At 45.6% G+C, this 21,992-nt stretch overlaps 1 protein-coding gene, 1 long non-coding RNA gene and 1 other non-coding gene across 15 annotated transcripts in view; 2 read left to right on the top strand and 1 right to left on the bottom strand.

The window, feature by feature from the left end:
* The window catches only part of CLASP1 (cytoplasmic linker associated protein 1), a 272,320-nt gene that overhangs the window by 171,219 nt on the left and 79,109 nt on the right, over positions 1-21,992 (bottom strand). For all 13 annotated transcript variants that reach the window (XM_042994223.1, XM_042994217.1, XM_042994218.1 and 10 more), the window contains exons 3-6: positions 9,332-9,410; positions 7,439-7,542; positions 6,487-6,578; positions 4,241-4,316 (exon numbers count right to left, since the gene is read on the bottom strand). In XM_042994223.1, the coding sequence (XP_042850157.1) occupies positions 4,241-4,316; positions 6,487-6,578; positions 7,439-7,542; positions 9,332-9,410 (351 nt within the window). The remainder of the gene's footprint in view (positions 1-4,240; positions 4,317-6,486; positions 6,579-7,438; positions 7,543-9,331; positions 9,411-21,992) is intronic.
* LOC122240872 lies at positions 3,212-21,410 on the top strand. The gene is made up of 4 exons (XR_006220612.1): positions 3,212-3,329; positions 4,717-4,870; positions 5,066-5,119; positions 20,680-21,410. It is a non-coding gene; the product is annotated as an uncharacterized LOC122240872 (long non-coding RNA).
* Positions 9,961-10,086, top strand: LOC122241770. Its single transcript, XR_006221993.1, has one exon. It is a non-coding gene; the product is annotated as a U4atac minor spliceosomal RNA (small nuclear RNA).

Raw genomic sequence — 21,992 nt, 5'->3', positions numbered from 1 at the left:
GTGCATTTCTGCAGTGGGTGTGTGTACGCACACGGAGAGAGAGAAAACCAACGTTAACTGGTAAATACGGAGGTTACTACTGGCCCTACCATTTTTCTTTAGATTGAACATTTTGCAAATAAAAACATGGGGAAAAAATTTTTAGTATGCTGTGCCCTGGAACCAAGGCCAACCTGTGAGGGTTGGGGAGGAGGGGAGATGTGTCCTTACTCCAGCGGGCCCAGACAGGGGAGCAACATGATTTTGGACTGGGTCTCAAGCAATGAAAATCAAAATAACAGAGAAAAGACAGAGGAAGGAAGTAGGGACACAAAGAACAATGTACAGTCCTCGATCCTGCACACTACTCCTGAACAGTGTTACAGGACAGGGAACCTCACTGAGAACTTTTCCCTTTATGGTGGAAAAGGGAAACCTCATGCTATGGACCGAATGTCTGTGTGTCCCCCCCCCCCACCCCCCACTGTATGCTGAAGCCCCGACCCTCAGTATGACTGCATTTAGAGACAGAACCTATGTAAGAGGATAATTAAGGTTAAATGAAGTCCTAAGAGTAGGGCCTTGGCACAACAGCATTGGTGTCTTCGTAAGAAAAGACATCCACGAGCTGGCTCCACTCTCCACTCGTGTACGAAGAGGTCAGGTGAGCACACAGGGCGGGAGCAGTCTGCACACCCGGAAGAGGCCCCTCACCAGAACCAGACCACGCCGGCACCCTGATCTCCAACTACCGGCCTTCAGAACGGTGAGAAATCAATTTCTGTGCAGGCCACCGGGTCCATGGTATTTTGCTATGGCGGCCCAAGCTGACTAAAACAGACTATCAGTTTATTTGGGAAAAGAAATACCTTCTGATGTCAGGCAGCAGTTTTATATGGAGACACGTATGTATCACACAAATAGTTAATGCCACTGTGTCCTGAGGATCACTAGTAAGCACATTGCTTGGCTCACTTTCTAACGATGGCATTTGTTCACAGCCAATCACCTTAATGAGCAAGCAAGATCTTGTCCTACTTAGAAAGTCTGGACCATCAACAGATTTAGTGGAAATACTAGCCTGAGAGTCAACGTAGATCTGGGTACCTGCTTGGCCTTTTAGGGGCTGAGTCATCCTGCATAAAATACGTAAACTATTTTAGTCCCAAAGTTCTCCTCTGTGAGCTGAAGGCTGCTTTGAAGGCCACAGGAAGTAACAAACTCACTCAACAGATTTGAGTGCCTGCTAGATGCCCAGCTAAAGTGCCTACATGGCCCAGGCAGGGAGCACGATAACCGAGCGCAGCAGGGTGGGTGTGTAACGACAAATGGCACCGGCCGGGGCCCCACTGGCAGAGAGAGAAGGGAATATGGAGGGTCGGGCACACAGGCTGCCATCACCCAGCCTTGGAGGAATACAGGGCAGCTCTGTCACATCTCCTCATCTCTCAAGGGAAGTCGGAAATACGACAAATGTAAAAACACCAAGACTCTAGGGGCGCCTGGGTGGCTCAGTCGGTTAAGCGCCCGACTTTGGCTCAGGTCGTGATGGCACGGTTTGTGAGTTCGGGCACCGTGTCGGGCTCTGTGCTGACAGTGTGGAGCCTGCTTTGGCTCCTCTGTCTTCGTCTCTCGCTGCCTCTTCCCCAGTCACGTGTGTGCGCCCTCTCCCTCGCTCAAAAATAAACATTTAAGGAAAAAAAACACTAAAATGCTAAATGTAAAGCTAAAACATTGTGCAGACACGTGTACACAGACACATGCCAGTCTGTTAGAATGCAATTCGGTTTCAGGCCAGCAGTCTGTGACCCACACTCTGTGTGTACAAAACACAACACAATGGCTAGTGGAAGTGGAGCTATCTACACGTTCGAAACCAACATGCTAAGCCTTCGAAACCATCATTCCTCAGGCCCACAAAGCTACAGGGTCAGACAGCATTTGAGGGTCTAAAGCACCCCGGATGCAAGAGATACAGAGACACACGTTTTCTGTGGCACTACAAAGTACTGTGCTCCAAACGAGAAGCAAGTTCTGTAAAAGTAACTCGCTCAGGATGAAGGCACAACGTAGTGCTCACTTGTACACGCAAGCGAATGGGTCCCCTACGGCTTCTGCCCACCCTTAGGCTCACCAGAAAAAAGGAACCCCGACATCTGGGGCCGCTGGGACTCCAAGAGCCCCATATATTAAACGCTGCCTGGCAGGCCCACGCTGAATGCTTTATGGAATCTGAGGTCTTTCAGATCTATGACCCTCCCTCACTGGACCACTGTTTACTGGGACACAGAGGGGGCGGGCCACCTGCGGGGCCCACAGCAGGAAAGCCCGATGTGAAGGTTAAAGTAAGGGCAAGAACACAGGCACCTGCAGCATACTCCCACACCCCAGGAGCAGGACTGATGGAGTGCGGCGGTGCAGAGAAGCGGGTGGTTAAAGTCTCCCGGCGGGAGGGTTCTGGGAGACGTGGACCGTGCGTGTCTGTGGGCGCACGGTGCAGATGGCCATTGCCAAGGCAGACGTGAGGCTGCAGCTGGTCACCCGAGTGTGGTTTCAGCACTGTGGCTCTATCTGGCTCTGAGGCAGACCGCCGAAACCTGCCCACTGAGCGCCAACCTCATTCTGCCCCAGGGCCAGGTGTCCCGGAGGCCCAGCGCGCATATTCCACGTCACCCGTGGCAGCGCCTGAGTTAGGAACAAGGAAATTCCGCCAGCCAGGCTGGCTTTTCTGCTGGACTAAAGGATACCGTGTGATAGCAGTGATCAATGATGGACTTTTCTCCCCACGGGAAACAAAAATGTAAAGAAAACCAAAAAGACAGAAAAGACAAAATAACCCATTTTGGTACTTAGAACTTTTTTTTTTTTTTTTAAAGTTTCTTTTCAAATTAATGTTGAAACAGAAAGCATGATTCAGTAAATTAAAACGTCTAAAAATCCCAGGGGCGCCTGGGTGGCTCAGCGTGTGAAGCAACTGACCCTTGATTTTGGCTCGGGTCACCGTCTCACAGGTTCCTGAGTTCAATTCCCCAGATGAACTCTGTGCTGATGGGGTGGAGCCTGCTTGGGATTCTCTCTCTCTCTCTCTCTCTCTCTCTCTCTCTGCCCCTCCACTGCTTGCATGCCTTCTCTCTCTCTCTCAAAATAAACAAACATTTAAAAAAAAAAAAAAATCCAAAAATCCCACTTCCAGTGTCATATACTTTCAGTGAAGCTGGACAAAGGAGGGAGTGGCAAGAAGAAAGCAGGTGAGGGCGGGGGGAGCGGTCAGCAGGTCAGCACACATGCCCAGAGGAGGGGCTGGGCACCTGAACGGAAGCAGCGCTGCGTGGCGGAGTGAAGGCCTGGAGGTGAGAAAAGGCAAAGCCAGAAGAGTGGGAGAGGGCTGGAGCAGGGGTGGGGTGGGAGGTGGAGGACAAGCTGGCACGACCTCTCTGGGGGGCACGTGAGCGATCACCAGTCACAGCCTAAAATGAGAGGCCTGCTTACCACGTGTATTTCTTTGGTGAACTGTTGCAATTTTCGGCCCCTTTATCTATTGAGGTGTTTTTCTGATGAGCCCGTACGAGCGAACTAATGTAACACAAAGGACTCTCGGTGACAAACAGAACTGACTGGTGGGAAAACTGGCACTTCTGAAGCCCAGGCTTGGAAAGTTCTGGGACCTGCCTGGTGACTGCCCAGATTGCCAACTCTTCTCCTTCCCTTACACAAACGAGGTGGTGCTCTGGAGTCTGGTTTTTGAATTTACGGAAGATTTACATAAAACACCATCCAGAGTTTGTCCGGGATCAAGGAATTTGCAGCTACATATACTAAAGGGGTCACCACCCACACAGAATAAGGGAAGTTTCCATCCCCTCAGAACATACTGCTCAGGCCCTTTCCATCTAATCCCCCTTCCCCCAAGAGTCAATCCCTATCTGACTTCAATCAGCACTGATCGCTCTCCCCCGAGCTCACCCCCTCTTGGCTGGAGAGGGAGTGACTCCAGCAACATTATCTTGGAGGCCGGCACAGAGGACGTCACTTCACAGGCAGTGAGGCCTCAGCCACACACAGAACAGAGCAGAGGGGCCACCACATTCACCAGTGATACCTTATTAATGCTAACGGGCTCTAATGCTAATATCTGGAACGATAATCAGAGCATTACAAACAGGAATGAAGTCCCACCCGCCTACCAGGTATACACAGGACACCAAAATGCATCCTGATGGTCTATAAGCAGGATACTTCTTTCTCACCAAAATATACTCACCTGGCTGTTGGGGTCTCCAAGTAAGTTACATATATGTGGCACAATCTTGCTTAGTGTTAAAGTGTGTGCTCCAGAGCTGAAAACAAAAGGAGTGTTTTACTGCTGGTGAGAACAAAGGGAAGAAACGCTCCCCCCCTCCCTCTCCCTCCCCAGGGCCCTATCGCCCCCTCACACCTAGGCTCTCCCTCCTTCCCATCTTCCAATCTTCCGCCCACCTGGTTCCAAAATCGGCGCACCACAAAGGCCTCCTCTGCACAGAGTTCAAAGCCGTCCGTGCTGCTCGCTGACGCACCTTCTCCCTGGCACTCAGGGCTCTCCCCGATCTGCCTGCCAGCCTTTCCCACAGCACTGCCTGCCTCCCACACGGCTGCCCTGTGTTATTATCCTATCACGCACTTCCTATTCTGCCCAACTCCATGTTCTCAACGAAACCGCAAGTCCCTAGAGGGTCCTCATTTAACTCTCCACCTGCCCAGGCTGACGTTCGGTTGATGACCGCTGGACGGAAAGACACAGTGGCCGCGGAGGGTTCCAGCTGAACACCGCCCAGCTGGGCAGCACTGAAGTCCCTGACCGCTTTCCACCATCACAGACACGGCCCCAAATAGCCCTTGCGAATACAACTCTCCGGTAAGCTCATGTCTTCCTTAGCGCACATTCTCAGAAGTGAAACTACTGTGATCCAAACCAAGAAATGCTTTTTTTAAAAACTCCAGACACGTTTGGGCAAACTTAACGGCACTGAAAAGGGTAATGAGAAGGGGAAAATTTTACGAGGTGACATGTCATCCCAGTTTTCTTTTTGAAAATAATATAACTTTACAGGCTGGACTACAATGCGCCATGAGGTGACAGTGATTGCACGAAGGTGGCAGAAAGGTATGTAATCATTATTTTCTTCCCGTTGCACGTTTTCGGACATATACAGTGTCACTTTTATAATCAGAAGGAGTGACGTGTAACTTTTCTGTTTTAAAAATCTTTGCCTCTCCTACAAATAAGCACATGAAAAAATATTCCATGTCACTCGTCGTTAGGAAAGTACAAACTAAGACTACAGTGAGATATCACCATACACCTAAGAACGTGGGTCAGATAAAAAACAATGAGAACATTCACTGCTAACAGAGGTACGAAGAAACTAAATCGTTCATACACTGGCTGCTGGGGATGTAAAATGGTACAGACGACTCTGGAAAACAGTTTGGCAGTTCCTTTTAAAACTAAAAAAAGTCTGGCAGCTTCTTTAAAATTAAACCTACCAAACGACCCAGCAATGGCCCTCTTGGACACTGATCCAAGAGAAAGGAAAGCTTATATTGATGGCGGGACGTGTACGTACACGCTCACAGCACCTGTATTTGTACTAGCCAGAAGGCAGAAACTATTCAAATAGCCTTCAACAGGTGAATGGTGACGCGAGTGGCTAAGTCTGTAGCGTGGAATTCTGCTGGGCGATAAAAAGAAAGGAACTGCTGTGTAGGCGATACCCCATACGCAACCTCAAAAGAATTATGTTCAGTGGAAGAAGTCAATCTCAAAGGGTTACATGCTCATTCTGTATGATTCCATTTGTATAACACTCTTGAAGCGACACAATCACAGAGATGGCGAAGAGATTAGTGGTTGCCGGGGGTGGCTAGCGTGAGGGAGCCGGGGGTGCTGTGCAGGTCTGTACCTTGCTGGAGGGCTGGCTCCCCAGAGCCACACACGTGACAGAAATGGACAGGTCGGCACCCACCATGCCTGTGTGTAACCAGAGGAATCTGTAGGAGCCCTGTGCACTGCATCGATTGGTTTCCAGGTGCTGGCACTGTGCTACACAAGATGTAAGATGTTAACACTGAAGGACTATGGGGAGGGGTCCACGGAACTTCCCAGGATGTTTCTCTGCAACCTCCTGAAACCTATAGTTATCTCAAAACACAAAGTTAAAAATAAAAATCCTGGGGCACCTGGGGCACCTGGGTGGCTCAGTCGGTTAAGCATCCGACTCTTGATTTCAGCTCAGGTCATGATCTTGTGGTCTCACGAACACATGGTTCAAGCTCCATGCAGAGCCCGCGTGGGATTCTCTCTCTCCCTCTCTACCCCCTCCTCCCTCTCTCTCTCTCTTCTCTCCTTCTCTCTCTCCACCCCTCCTCCTCTCTCTCTCTCTCTAAAAATAAATAAATAAACTTAAAAAAAAATAAAACGAAAATAAACATGCTTGGCCAGGGAAACCCTTAGGCCCCACCCAGACTTACGCATTGAGTGTGGCAACAAGGCAGAGGCACGTGCCTTCCCGAGTCCGGAAATTCTTGTGCTTGAAGCCTCCCAGCATCCGGTCCCACACATACTGTAGGCAACAAAGGACAGAAGAGGAGAGGAGAAGAGGAGCCTTCATTTAATACAGGGCCAACAGGAGAGGGACCTCTCAGCAGGTGCCAAGTCAGCCCAGCCTCGACTCACCCATTTCGTCCTCTCCAGAGCACACTGAAAAATAGTGACTTATATTCGTATATCAACACACAGCTTTTCCAAACACATTCCTTTATATAACTGCATGTGATTATCCCCAAAGCTCTGAAACAAAGGTGTAACCAGCCCCCGTTTCGTGGGTGAGGAAATGAAAGCCAAGAGAGGTTTGGGTGGCATGCAAAAGATCACATACTCCTACCGCTCTCCCGGTCCACAACAGTGGTCCCCACTGTATCTGCAAGCCACACATCCATTCACCTCGTAACACATTCTGGGTTCTACCCTCTCTGGATGGCTTTTTCTGATCCCTCCACCACCCCGCCCCACCCCACCCCCTGAACATGACACAACTGAAGCCTGGAAGGCAGGGCTGTGTCTCTCTGTCCACCTGTCCCCGCAGCCCCAGCTCACTAGCAGATCGGAATGAGGGCTCCAGCCACGGCTCCTGACCCTCCAGACACCACAACCGCCTCTTTTCAGAGAAACCGAGTCAGTTACACAAGCTCAAGAATCTAATGGATTCAACCAAGCACTCGAGACTCATGTTAAATCCACTAATTTATTCAAAGTATACCCTTTGCTACTTATTACTTATTTAACCATCCTGTATGGGGGCGTGCGGGTGCGGCTTAAATGCTACAGAATTTTTCACGTGAAAGACAACAGCTTTAAATGAAATTATTTTTATATGGAGTCACCAGGGATGCTGAGTGAGGCAGACGCACCTCCCCGCCCTACCTGGGGATTAGCAGCTTGATCCATGATCTTCAGCAGCAGAGTCTGGTCTTGCTCCCGCACAGAGTCTTTAGCATCTCCCAGTCTGTCTATTAAACTTGGCAACACTGAAAATCAAAATGCAAATTCATCAAATGAAAGCCTGTGGGGGTGGGGTGGGGCTGGGCGGGGTGGGGGGTGGGGTGGGGGAGGTCAGGTCCTGCAGTCACCATCTGGGTATTTCAATCCCCAGGAAGACAAAATCCTGGCCTAAATGATGTGCGCCAATCCAAACCCATGGATCCGCAAGGTTCTACTTTCCTCACTAAAATCCACAGGAGCTGGTCTGAGAATCCGGAAGTCCTTTGCTCGGACATCCTATACCAGTCTTCTTCCTTAGCCCACCCTCCTCCAGCTAGCTCTCAACACATTTTTAAGCTGGCAAAAAATTAAAATGGATGTCAGTGGCAGATTCTGGCAGGAAAGAGTCAACACGAATGGAAATCTAGGTAAAGGAGGGGGTCCAGCATATTCACCGGAGGTAAAAGGAGCGGGCACTCAAGACTCCATCCTTCTTTCATCTACACTTGTGAATTCTACATAATGTACATGCACGTGCTCTAGAGGGAGTCAAGGTCCCCACCCATCCTCCACACACCCAGGTGTGGGCCACCTGCTAGCACTCCAAGAGCATTCACCTAACAGAAATCAGCTTATTTTGCTTCTCCCATAAACTTTTCTTTTACGAGAGCTATCCCTGAATAATTCTGTTAATTTAGGAGGAAAATATAATGCTATAAAATATGAACTGTCTAAAAGTAAGGGAGGTTTTGGGGTGCCTGGGTGGGTCAGTCAGTTAAGCGTCTGACTTTGGCTCAGGTCATGATTTCACAGTTTAAGCCTCGTCGGACTCTGTGCTGACAGTTCAGAACGTGGAGCCTGCTTTGGATTCTATGTCTCCTTCTCTCTCTGCCCCTCCTCTGCTCGAGCTCTGTTTCTCTCTCTCTCAAAAAAACAAACATTTTTTAAAAAAGTTTTTTAAAAACAAACAAATAAATAAAAGGGAAGTTTTTATTTATAGATGGACAGTTAGTGCCAGAGTGGGAAAGAGTTCTTGACCTTGTCTGAAAGAGCATGCTGACCAGGAAGTTAGCAAAAAAAATAGTAATAATAATAATAACAAATACACATGCAGCAACTGAAAGGGAGAAGTTCTATAAGGAAATGTGTGTACAAACAGAGCTGCTTGGTGCTTATACTACCATGAAATCCCAGAGGTCAGGAATTGAGAAATGACTGTGTCATCTCGAAAATGAAACCTGTGCTTATTTTTTATTTCATTTTTCTGACATACTGTTTTCCCTCCAAAATAAAAAGTGGTCATTTAACATGCACTTGTGACATTTACGATCAAAGGGAACACACTAACACCAACGATAATGACCTGGAAAGAATATAACCGTATTAGATTTGCAGGCCTTCTCCAAGTGAGAAAACACAATGCCCCTCAAAAGGGGCAAATATGATTTGGTTGGCACTAAAATGTGACAGCTAATCTGTAGAAGAAAGAACAGGCAGTGACACTGTGTATGAAAACACGAACACAGAAAGAAGCCAGCGGAAAGGTATGGTAAAACCAGAAACAGTGAACATGCCAGCAGGTGCGGTGAGGCCAGCGGTTGTGGGGTGAGCTCAGGAGGGGAGAGGGAGCAGTGGTGCCGCGCCAGCAGGGGGAGACTGAAGGAGAGACGAGGGTTGGTTGGCTGGGAGGGGGTTTGGCTAGGACAGCGGGAGGTGGGGGGCTCCAGCTCTAAGGGTTGGATACAGCTAAGTGGAGGCGCTGGGGAGACGGAGGGAAGGCTGGGGGCTGGACGGTGGAGAATGTGGGGGCCCGCTCCACACCTACCCACAGCTCACCTGTGCCAATCTGCGCCTTGAACCGATCCTGCAGCCGGGTGACCAGCGCAGACAGGATGTCCATGCCGAGAAGAACCACCTGCAAGGGAAAACAGCGGGAACCCGTTAGCTGCCGGCCTCGGGGCCTGAGCTCGCGCCCACCAGCTGCCGGGATGCCCCCCCATTCCTGGCTCAAATGCCGTCCGTGAGCCCGGAGAGTGCATGTCGACGGCAGAATAAACTGGTTATCAAGAGGGCTGCTGTGGTACGCAAAGAGCTGTTCACAGCTTAAACAGAAAACAACCGGTCACTTGAAAGGAAATAAAAAGCCACGGCGGGTCCGTATGCAGAACGCGAGCAGACCAGCGTGTAAACCGGCGCCGCTGCCCCGCCCCCTACAGCCCCGCCCCGACGAGGAATACGTATGCAAATTACCCGCATCTGGCGCGTGGCCTTCTGGGTAAAACTAAGCGGCCACGTCGCGACCTTCAGAAGCCTCAGGGAACAAGGAGTTGGTGGTTTCCTTCGGAAGCTGTGCTCAGTATAAAGAGACACTAGCTACCAGGCTGCAAGGCCAGTTGAGAATTAGTCACCCCAACCCAACCCGGTATTGGCGCTTCCTGCTAGCAGCGCACGCACAGTTCTCGCCAACCATCCTTTTCTTGGGGTTGCGCTACTGTCCAATGAACGTATAGTGAGGACAGTACTGCTAACGCCTGCACAACACACCCGCATCAGCTAGAGCTCTGCTTTACCTTGGTGCAATTTTTGGAAAAACGAAAAACCTCTTTTCCACGACTTTTGAGTTCAAATGAGAGCTATGTTGAACGTACATTGCCGGTTGTAACGCTCCTCTCAGCCTACAAACGGCGCTCGCTCCCTGCCCCTTTCGTTTCCTTAGTTTCTTTACACTTTCATAATAACATTCACATTTAATTCAACTCAACCGCACCAAAGGTCACTTCACAGACCTATCGGTGTAGACCATAAATGCTCCCCAAAACGCAAGCTTAATTCACGAAATCCGCTTCTGTGCTTCAATACATGATCGGATATAAGCCTCCCTGCTCCGTAGAAAGCAGTGTTGCCTTGTTACAAGAGCTTTAAAAACAAACCAGGAGCACCTAGGGGGTTCAGTCGGCTAAGTGCCCGATTTCAGGCCATGATCTTGCTGTTTGAGTTCAAGCACCGTGTCAGACTCCGTGCTGATAGGCTGGAGCCTGCCTTGGATTCTGTGTGTGTGTGTGTGTGTGTGTGTGTGTGTGTGTGTGTGTGTGTGTGTGTCTGCCCCTCCTCCACTCACACGTTCTCTCTCAAAAATAAACATTAAAAAAAAGTCTATCTTATGGTTTGCCTCTCTTAAAAAAAAAAACAAAAAAAACAAAAAACAAAAACGAAGTCCAGTATCTTACGGACCACGTAAGACTGAGGCAAAGATAATAATCCTAACATCAGGCAATATAATTATGATTCCGAATTCTCATCTGTCTGCCCCTGCCCCTGCCCGCAGCAGCTTGAAAAAGCAAAGACCGCAGGCTTTTCTATTCAGCTTGGAATTCACTGCTTCAAACTGCCCATTAATCAGGACACAAACATGTCTACTACATGCCCTATGAAAGGGGCTGGCACCTTGGAGATATTATTTTTTCTTTTTTAAATACGTCATGGTACAATACATTTTAAAATGGTGGCTTTACTCGCGGGGCTAAAGAGGATTAGGTATTACACTCTGACTTCCTTCCAAAGAGTACAGTATGAAAGCAGAGGGGAATAACTTTACAGTGGAGAAACCTGACAAACATCACCTCAACCAGATGATCAGGGTCAATAACAACAGTCACAAATCATGTTGACATATCTATGCTTGTGATGGTGTGATTAAAATGACACTTTACATCCTCAAAATCCATAAGCCCATTTAATCATGAGGAAAACATCAAATTCCCATAGAGGGACATCTTACAATATGCCTGACCAGTACTGATAAAGTCATCAAAAACACGGAAGTCCAAGAAACTGTCCTAACCTAGAGAAGGAGTCTGGGGACACATGACAACTAACTGTAGTGTGTACCGTACCCTGGGTGGGATCCAGGAACAGATAAAAGACAGGGGGGGGGGGGGGGTGAGGAACTCTGAATAAACTTTGGACTTGAGTTAATAAAAATGCATCAATATTGCTTTATTAATCATAACAACAATACCGTACTAATGTTAATATTAACGGAGAGTCTGAGTGGGAGGTACACTGGAAATCTCTGTACCATCCTGTAATTTTCCTGTAAATCCAAAACTGTGCCAAACATTAATGCTTGTATTTTTAAAAGAGCAGCCCATTAATTAAACGGAATTGGCTTTTCCCTGATGAATCCTAAGCATGAGTATGGTTGCATAACTTGTTGGAGGTGGGAGCATTATTCATTACAGAAGTACTAAATGTTGCCACCTTCGAGTTCTCACCACATCCCTTCGTCACTCATTCAACACTAAAGTATAATAATCCTTATTCAAAGGATTCAAAATTCTGTCAGATATCACAGCACGTATCATCAGTTAAGCTACCTGTAGAATTGGAGGGAGCACAGACTTCAATCCTTTCCAAGATGGAGGTTTACTTGGTAGGTTGGACCAGATCACGCCTAGCTAAACCCTACAGAGTAAATTTCAAAAAGTCTAGCCCAGATGGACTGGGAAGTCCAGAGACTCCCCAAGAAGCCTGGCTTGGCAGCTAAGACCCAGGGAAATAGGACAGGAGAGGACAGAACAGGATCAACAACTAAACTTGGGAAGGAAGTGGGGTAGGGTGGGGGAGGGGGGGTTCATATATAGTTGTCTAGTTCACCCTGAGTCACAGCCCCAGCAGGCAAGAAAGGGAATCGTCACCCACAAACATTTATCTTCGCAGCTCAGGCCTTGCTCCTGTGTTTCCATTTCCCTACTGAAGAAGGGGATACATGAATAAAGCCACTGCCTGGAAGACCACAATTATTAGCCGTGAAGCCTCTCTGTACCTCAGTTTCCTAGCTGTAAAATGGGGACAACAGTAACAGCTCCCTCATAGGTTGCTTTGTGTATGTCAAGTGCTTGAAATAGTGCTTGGTGCATGGTCAGGGCTAGACCACGCACAGGTGCTGGCTGTTATAGCCAGCTCACTGTCACTGCCATTACCATGGGCAACAGACACTGACCAGTGGTCCAGCAGAGGTTTGTGATTCCCGACAGCAAGGGACTCAGACAGCAAAGAAGGCTTCCCAGAAAAAGTCACGCGGTGTGAAGCTAAGTTTTGAAAAACCAGCCTTGCACCAAAGGAAGCAGGCCAAGGGAAGCGAGCATGCAGACAGACGGCTGCCACGATGGGGACAGCTTAAGCACACGACAGGGCCGAGAAGTCGCAGGGGAAGCAGCTCCTCAAGGGCTTCAGATACGTCTTGGAGACGATGGGACAGCCCCTGAATAGTTGTAATGGCAAAGAAGGGGTGACAGGGGGCTGGAACAGGGGGCACAGTGACCAGCATGAGGAAGGCAGCCTGGGAGAGAGAGGGCAGAGGCAAGGAGGAGGTCGGGCTCACACCCAGGACTTAATGCCTTAGTGTTCACTAAGCCAGTGATTCTGCATTACCTTTGAGCACCTCCTTTAATATTCTATTCAATTTTCTGAGTTTATGCTTGTTTTCACAACTAAACTCCTTACAACATGTAAGGAATATTATGCCTTGTTATTTTTTCAAACTTTCCATTACACGCACACACACACACACACACACACACACACACACACGGCACAGTAGTGGGTACGTGGTGGGTGGTCAATCAACCCCTACTTTACCAAAAGCAAAAACAAAACACAAGCTACTTGACTAACTTAGTAATGAATTCATTGAACAGATGAGAACAGAGGAGTTCTCAAGGTCCAACACAATTCCTTTATCCTACAACTTTAAAAACATGCTTTTAGGTGCTCCTGGGTGGCTCAGTCGGTTAAGCGTCTGACTTCGGCTTGGGTCATGATCTCACAGTTCGTGGGTTCAAGCCCCGCATCGGGCTCTGTGCTGACAGCTCAGAGCCCGGAGCCTGTTTCAGATTCTGTGTCTCCCTCTCTCTATGCCCTTCCCCAACTCATGTTCTGTCTCCCTCTGTCTCAAAAATAAATACACATTAAAAAAAAAAAAAGATTTTAAAAGCAGGTAATAATTGCAAAGTAACTCAGACTCACCCTCATGCTGAAAACAACTAAAATTGCTAGCTAAATTATAAAAGAACATCTGGTTGGAAACATCAAAGAACTAAGAAGGCAAAGAGTAGTTACCAGGTCATGAAACATAAATAAAGTAAAATCCAGAGGGAGGAGCCTGCAGCAAATGCCCCGCTTCTGCCCTCAGGCCATTTAGACACCGGGAAGGGGCAACCAAAACACTGAGAATCACTCTCAATATCCATTTGGGTCCAGGAGAACAGACTGGATTCCAGAGCCCCCAAAGGTTGGTGGCTTGTATAGCCCCCTACAACTTGAGTTAGAAATCCAAATGGCTAGACCTTAGAAGAGTGAACTGAAAGTAAAACAGCCTAAACAACCACAGATTAGCTTCTAAGAATCTGGGTGGCCCCCAAAAATAGCAATCCTTGACATCAGATGGAAATGATCTTGGCTTAGTAGTGCCCTAAAGCCCTGGGCAGATGAAAACACAAAGCACTTCTGGATGAAGAGAACATCATCCAATCTAGTCTTCAATTTACTTCTTTTTTTAATGTTTATTTATTTTAGGGAGAGAAAATGTAAGCTGGGGAGGGGCAGAGAGAAAGGAAGACAGAGAATCCCAAGCACGCTCCACACTATCAGCACAGAGCCTGACTCAGGGCTCGAACTCATGAACTGTGAGACCATGATGTGAGGCAAGATCAAGAGTCAAACGCTTAACCAATTAAGCCATTGAGGCACCCCCTCATTTTACTTCTTTAAACAATTTGCAAATACAATGTCCAAAATACAACCAAAGATAACCAGGCACACATGATAACTAGAAATGAAAACTGACAGAAACACAGACACACTGAACTATGCGCGTGAAAATAATTAGATATTAAAATAATAATTCTGGGGCAACTGGCTGGCTCAGTCAGTAGAGCATGTGATTCTTGATCTCAGAGTCATGAGTTCAAGCCCCATGTTGGATATAAAGCTTACTTATAATAATAATGATGATAATAATAATAATAGTAATTCTTACTATACGTAAGAAGATAAAACACGATTAAAATTTGGGGGAGAGAAATTACGAACTTTAAAAAGTGACATCAATTTTCAAAAGCACCAAATAATACAATATCCAAAATTCAGTATTCAATGGATGGGTTTAAAAGCACACTGGACACTAAGTCTGCAGAAAGAAATCCACAGTGAAAAGGCAAAAGGATGAAATATTCAAAAAAAATAGGTAAGAGACAAAGAATAGAAAAGAACGAACATAAGTTCAAATGGAGTTCAAAAAGGACAGTCAGCAACAGCAGGTAAAAAGCAATAGCTGTGACCCATTTGGATCACTATTATAACAGAAGGGAGGAAAGGAGGAAGGGAGGAAGAGGGGTGCCTGGGTGGCTCAATCCGTTAGGCATCCAGCATCTCACATCAGGTCATGAACTCAAGGTTGTGAGTAAAGCCTGCTTAAAAAAAAAAAACAGAAAACAAGCAAAAGGGGGCACCTGGGTGGCTCAGTTGGTTGGATTTCAGCTCTGGTGATGATCTCACGGTTTCTGAGTTTGAGCCCTGCATCAGGCTCTGTGCTGGCAGTGCAGAGCCTGCTTAGGATTCTCTCTCCCCCCTTCCCTTCTCTCTCTCTGCCCTCCCCTGCTCTCTCTCTCAAAATAAATAATAAACATCCTTTTTAAATGAAAACGAAAATAAAGAAAGAAAATAAGTGCTGGTGAGGACATGGGGACATCAGAACTCTTGATACACTGCTGGTAAGAATATAAAACAATGGAAAATGATACAGTGGGTCCTCAAATAATTAAACACAAAATTACCATATGATCCAGCAACTCCACTTCTGGGTATATACTCAAAAGGAGTGAAAGCAGGATTCCAAAAGATACTTGTACAACTATGTTCCTAACAGCATTATTCAAAACAGCCAAACGTGGATAGAGCCAAATCTTGATCCAAGTGTCAAATCAAGCATACTTCATGATGAAATACTGAGGGGAAAAAAAAAACAAAACTGGAGGTATAAAACTCATAAAGAAGCAAAACTGCCATTATTAATGGAAACTATATAAATAGAAGATCTAGAAGATGTACAGGTATATTATAAAATTAAAAAGTTAGCTAAGCAAGACTGAATAATCCAAAGTCAATATATAAAAGAATCAACTACATTTCCATACCAACAAGCCAAAAAGGGATTTTTTTTAAGTTTCCATATGTAATTGCATAAAAATAAACACCTGGAATAAAGCTAGCCAAGATAAATATCTACCCAAAAAGCTATGGAACAATTTTAAAAAATTAAAGAGCACTAAAATAAATGGAAAGATAAACTATAGGTTGGAATATTCAGTACAGTGAAATTCTCATTTTTCCTCAATTGATCTACATTCAGTAAAATTTCACTCAAAATTCCAACTGTGTATTTTTTTTAAGAAGTCCACAAATTGATTCCAAAATCTATGCGGAAATGTAAATGGTGAGACAAGAGGTGATAAAACTTGCTTCCACTGGATATCAAGATTTATTACAAAATGGTAATGATTAAGGCAATGTGCTATCAGGTCAAGGAGAGAAAAACTGTATTAAAAGGACAGAATAAAGAAACAGACTCACACATATATGGGCACTTAACTTATGAGAAAGTGGGTACTACAGACCAGTGAGAACAGGGTTGTTCTTTTAAATAAATGCCCTGAGTCAACTGAATATACGGAATAAGAAAGAAACTGACTCCTACCTCACACCATACAGAAAAATGAATTCCCAGTAACAGATGTAAGTGTGGAAAGGCAAAACCATAAAGCTTTTAGAAATTGACATAAGAAAATAGCAGGGCACAATAAACACAAACCCTAAAGGAAAAGACTGATGAACTGGATCAAACTAAAATTAAGAACTTTGGCATATCAAACACTGTAAGAAAGTAAAAGGCAAGTCACACTGAAAGAAGGTATTTATAAAACAAATAAGCAACCACAGGCCTGATTCCAGAATATACAGTACATATATAGAGATCTTCTACAAACCAATCAATAGGCAACCCAGAACAAAAATGGGCAAAATAGCTGAACAGACACTTCATAAAAGACAGCAATGGTCAGAAGTATATGAAAAGTTGTTAAGCCTCCATTAATCATCAGACAAATGGAAAGTAAAATTATAAAGAGACACTGATACATACTCCCCAGAATGGCTAAAATTAAAGACTGACAATACCAAGTGTGACAAGAACATGCAAACTCTCATACGTGCTGGTTGGAATGTAAATTGGTACAAACAACACTTCAGAAAACATCTTTGGGGGCACCTGGGTGGCTCAGTCAGTTAAGCTTCCGATTCTTGATTTTGGCTCAGGTCATGATCTCACAATCATGGTATCAAGCTCTGTGTCATCAAGCTCTGTGTCGGACTCTGCTTTGAGTGTGGAGCCTGCTTGGGCTTCTCTCTCTCCCTCTCTCTGCCCCCCCCCCCCCCACCGCACACACGTGCTCTCTCTCTCTCAAAATAAATAAACATTTAAAAAGAAAAGAAAACACCCTGGTATTATCTACAAAATTTGCAGCAATTCCACCACTAGGAATATGCCCAATAGACATACCTGCACATATATAACAGGTGAAATATACAAAATTCATCAAAGCAACACTATTTATAATAGCCTAAATCTATAAATCCATGTGTCCATCTACTGTAGAATGTATGGTTGTGGTTTTCATACCCAAGAACAAAAATGAATGAATCACAACTATGCTCAATGGTATAGATAAATCTCGTAACAACGAGTGAAAAGGCCAGACACTAAGTAATGAAACTTTTGTATGAAGTTCAAAAACAAGCAAACATAAACTATAATTTTAAAGTGCATATTTAGGTGATAAGACAGAAAAGAAAAGAAAAGAAAAGAAAAGAAAAGAAAAGAAAAGAAAAGAAAAGAAAAGAAAAGAAAAGAGAAAAGAAAGAGAAGAGAAGAGAAGAGAAGAGAAGAGAAGAGAAGAGAAGAACAGAAAAGAAAAGAAAAGAAAGGAAAAGAAAAGAAAAGCGATTACCATAAAAGTCAGGAGAGTGGTTACTTTGGGGAACGCTGGCAATGTTCTACATCTGTTCCAGAGTGGCAGTTAACAACTATTAGTTTTATCACAACTTATAAAACTGTGTCTTTGTGTTCCATGCACTTTCTACAGATAGTTTGCAATTTTTATTAAGTTTAAAAACTAAAAAAGTGGCAGTGCTCCTTGGACCCCTTGACCTGTAAGTCTGTGACTAGTCTCTGCCTCCCTTACTTTCCAAACCACCAGTAAAAAAAGCACCAAAACAGAAACCACCACAGTTTTCGTCCTAGAGCGTGACATCTGTATGAAATATTAAATTCTTTTCTCCAAAAAAGTCCGTAAGGGACAAGCTAGGTAGGAAGACCACTACATTCCTTAAGCCTCAGAAGACTGGACTGGCTTCAGTAAATATAATATTTTGCACTCGTGTTGTACTTTATTGTTTTTAAGGCACTTTGGGGTGAATCTGAATAATCTCACAGTAACCTGAGATGCAGACTATACTATCCTGAATTTGCAAATGAGGAAAATAAAGACCAAAGAGTTTGCCAAAAGATTTACCCAAAGTCACGAAGTTTGAGCAGTGGCTGAACTGGAAACAAACCCAAGCCTCCTGACTTCATCAAGACCATCTTCAGATTTGTGAACAAACTCCCAGTATCCAGAACCCCATGTTTATTGTCTTTCTCATCTCTCTTGAGCTAGCTTATGTATGACCTCAAGCAAGACACAGTACTTCTCTGCCAGTTATACCAGAAAACCTCTCGGGTGAGCCTTGGCTCAAACTTCTCTGCTGCCCTGACAGCGCCCACAACAGGATAAAGTGCAGGGCTTTGTCACACAGATCTGGGACTCAATACCTGCTCTACCAACCCTACTGGCCAGCTGGACGGCTCCGTCTCCAGGCTTCACATGCTTTATCAGTAAGATCACGACAATAATACCTTAAAGAATACACCTGAGGGTGAAGAGTCTTAAGAAAATGCCTGGAATACAGTAGGTACTCAGTAAGTGATGAGAGCACCATGTTAAAAAATAAAAAATGAAACCAACCAACCAACCAACCAACCAACCAACAAACAAAAATGAAACAAGCCTAGATTACTAGGGGGAAAGAGGACCAGAAGTGTGAAGAAGAAACTAAGGTTGCCCCAAATCCCATCACTAGATAATAACCTTATTAACACTTTGATGGCTGTCCCCACAGGACATCTCTGCAGGAGCATATCTGCATGTGAATTTTACATAAATGGGGGGGGGCGGTTTCACTCAATATGCCACCAATATGCCACGAAGTCTTCCTAAATGAACAGACAAGGTCTATACCCTCATTTTCAGTGGCTATCTGATACCCTACTGTATCCAAGTACCATAACTACTGATCCAATCTTCCAAACCGATGCTGGCACTCAGGGTTGGTTAGAATTTTTCATTACTTCAAACAATACTGTGATGGGTGCCCAATTCCACACATGGACGGCTATCTCCTTAGGACAAATTCTGAAAAGGACAAACTGCTGGGTCAAAGAGAACACACACTGTATACTAGATGAGCTCTATTTTTAACATAATGCACTTGGTGCCCTGTGGGGCTACAGGCTGCTGACTTCTACAAATTTGTTGGTTATTTTAAAAGACTCCACGTTGCAACCTTATTAAGTAAGGAAGAAGTTCATTAGCACTCTACGCTGCACTCACTTTTAATCCCAAGAATAACAGCACAACACAAATACCAAAAAAGAGTATGATAAAGTCAGTGACTTTTGTGTACGGACATATAGAATGGGAGAATTATTCACCCAAACTGGCTGTCCTTCAAAGTAGTCACCGAGGGAGTCCCTGCGACACTCATCCCAAGGATAATGTCACTGGGTATTCCTCTGGAAGGGCCTCCGGCCTGTTAAAGGATGGAAGTCTGTTAAAACATCAATAATCCAGAGATTAATGGGACTAACCAAGTTCTCGCGTGTTACCTGTCGTTGCCCATATACAAGGATTTTACTGTTAGAAAGGAACTTCGAGCCATCACACCACCCAACCACTTGGTTCTACACATGGGCCGCAATAGGTCAGATGAGGCTAGGAGGCAAGGTCTGAATACAGACAGAGGCAGTTGGTAACAGCTACAGATCTAAACTAGTCTACTACAACTTTCAGGGGTCACAGAAACGTTCTGTGTCTGTGCGATCGATCAGCAGCCGCTAGCCACACGTGCCTAGAGAGCAACTGAAATAGGAGTGTGAATGAGAAACAGAACTTTAAATTTTACTTAGAACATGAAGTTACTCGGGGCGCCTGGGTGGCTCAGTCAGTTAAGCGTCCGACTTTGGCTCGGGTCATGATCTCACGGTCCGTGAGTTCGAGCCCCGCGTCAGGCTCTGTGTTGACAGCTTAGAGCCTGGAGCCTGCTTCGGATTCTGTGTCTCCCTCTCTCTCTGCCCCTCCCCTGCTCGTGCTCTGTCTCTCTCTGTCTCAAAAATAAATAAAAACATTTAAAAAAAAATTAAACAAACAAACATGAAGTTATTTAATTTTAAATAAGCCACAGGAGGCTCACGGCTATGCTGTTGGCCAGCACAGCTCTACACCAGTGGTTGCAAACACAAGAGGTAAAAACCCAGGCCAGCGTGTAGAGGGGCAAGGGACCACCTCGTAAGCTCTGCTCACTTGACACCATGTAAGAAGGTCCCTGTGGTCAGATCTCCAGATTCAAAAGCTTTTTTTTTTTTTTAATGTTTATTTATTTATCTTGAGAAAGAGAGAGAGAGCAAGGGGAAAGGGCCAAGAGAGAGGGAGAGAGAGAATCCCAAGGAGGCTTAGAGGCCGACTCAGAGCCCCACGAACCGTGAGATCATGACCTGGGCTGAAATCAAGAGTCAGACGCTCAACCGACTAAGCCACCCAGGGGGCCCCCTTTCAGTTTTTTTAAAGGTTTTTTTAAACATTTATTTATTTATTTTGTGAGAGAGAGAGAGCGCACGTGCGCACACCACATCTCCAGATGTTAAACACTCGCAACTTACTGAATGAATCTTAAGGGTCTGAGGAGCCCAAAGAAAACACGTTGTGGCTCAAATCCAGCCAAAGATCCCTAAATCTGCCACTTCTCTCTTCCAGATACAACTCATCAATGGGAGACAGGCACCAGAACATTCACGGTTGTCTGCGGGACGAAACCAAGACCCCAGTTCCCCTCCGGGGCCACGCAGCCCCAGCCAGCCAGCAAGGCTTACAGCTGTGGCCCCTGCCCCCGACTCTCCCGTGGGTCTCCCCAGCTGGCCCAGTCTAGGAGGCCTTCCAGCCTCCAAGTCCACCCAGGCCAAGACCTGAACGTGCAACTCTCCAAAATGAGCACTAAACACCCAAAGCAGGCCAGTTCCTTATGCCCTTTCTCAGTCCCACCCACTTACCCAGAGGTAGCGGGGTGGGGGAGGGAGGAGGCACAGGGCCAATCAACTGTTACCTTGCATATATCCTCCTCTTTATAATATTACTTAATCCTTACAACGACACCTTGCGCCAAGTACCACACCTATAAATACCCCCCTACTTTACAGATAAGGAAGCAGGCAACTGGGCAAAGTCACTCAGCTATTAAGTGGCTCAAATAATATCCATTAATCAATCAGCCTTACAAAAGGGGCAAAAAAGAACACCAAGACTGTAATGACAAAGTTGGTTACTCTTCTGTGCTTATCACAGAGAACCATCTGCCCACTGGCTGCCCTTCTGGTAAAAAGTGGACATTATTCCTAACAGCCAAAAAGTAGTAAGAATCCAAACAGCCATCAACTGGTGAACAGATCAACAAAATGTGGTATATCCATAAAATTAAATACCATTCAACAATTAAAAGCTGTTGAACAAAGTACGAATACATGCTACAATATAGATGAACCTTGAAAACATGATGCCAAGAAACCAAAGTCAGACACAAAACACGACATATTGTATGAATATACTTATACAAAATGTCCAGAAAAGGCAAATCTACAGGGATAGGAAGTAAATGATTGCCTACAGCTGGGGGCTGGAAGGGGCCCGACTGCAAATGGGCGTAAGGGGTCTTTTCAGAGTGATGGACAAATGCACAACTTGGTGAGTTTACTAAAAATAACTGAATTATATACACTAACAGGTAAATTATATGGTATGTAAATTATATCTCAGTAATGCTGTTTAAAAAAAAAAATCAGTTATTAGGCTAAACAAAACTCTGATCTTTCCAGCGACTGGACCCCAAAGAATTGACAGCATCTGCCAAAGGCAGGTACTGGTTATATTCATCTATCCGGAAACAGTGCCGGGTGTAGAAGGAGAGCAAGGCCCGGGGTCGGGCCGGAGCTTGTGTGGACCAGGAGTCCTCCCGGCTCCCCCGAGAACTCTCTGAAGAGCTCACGGGGTGCACACACCTCAACAGTTCCGCTTGT

The sequence above is a fragment of the Panthera tigris genome, chromosome C1, assembly GCF_018350195.1.
Source record: "Panthera tigris isolate Pti1 chromosome C1, P.tigris_Pti1_mat1.1, whole genome shotgun sequence".
Taxonomy (NCBI): domain Eukaryota; kingdom Metazoa; phylum Chordata; class Mammalia; order Carnivora; family Felidae; genus Panthera; species Panthera tigris.
This window is presented reverse-complemented; position numbering and strand designations above follow the sequence as displayed.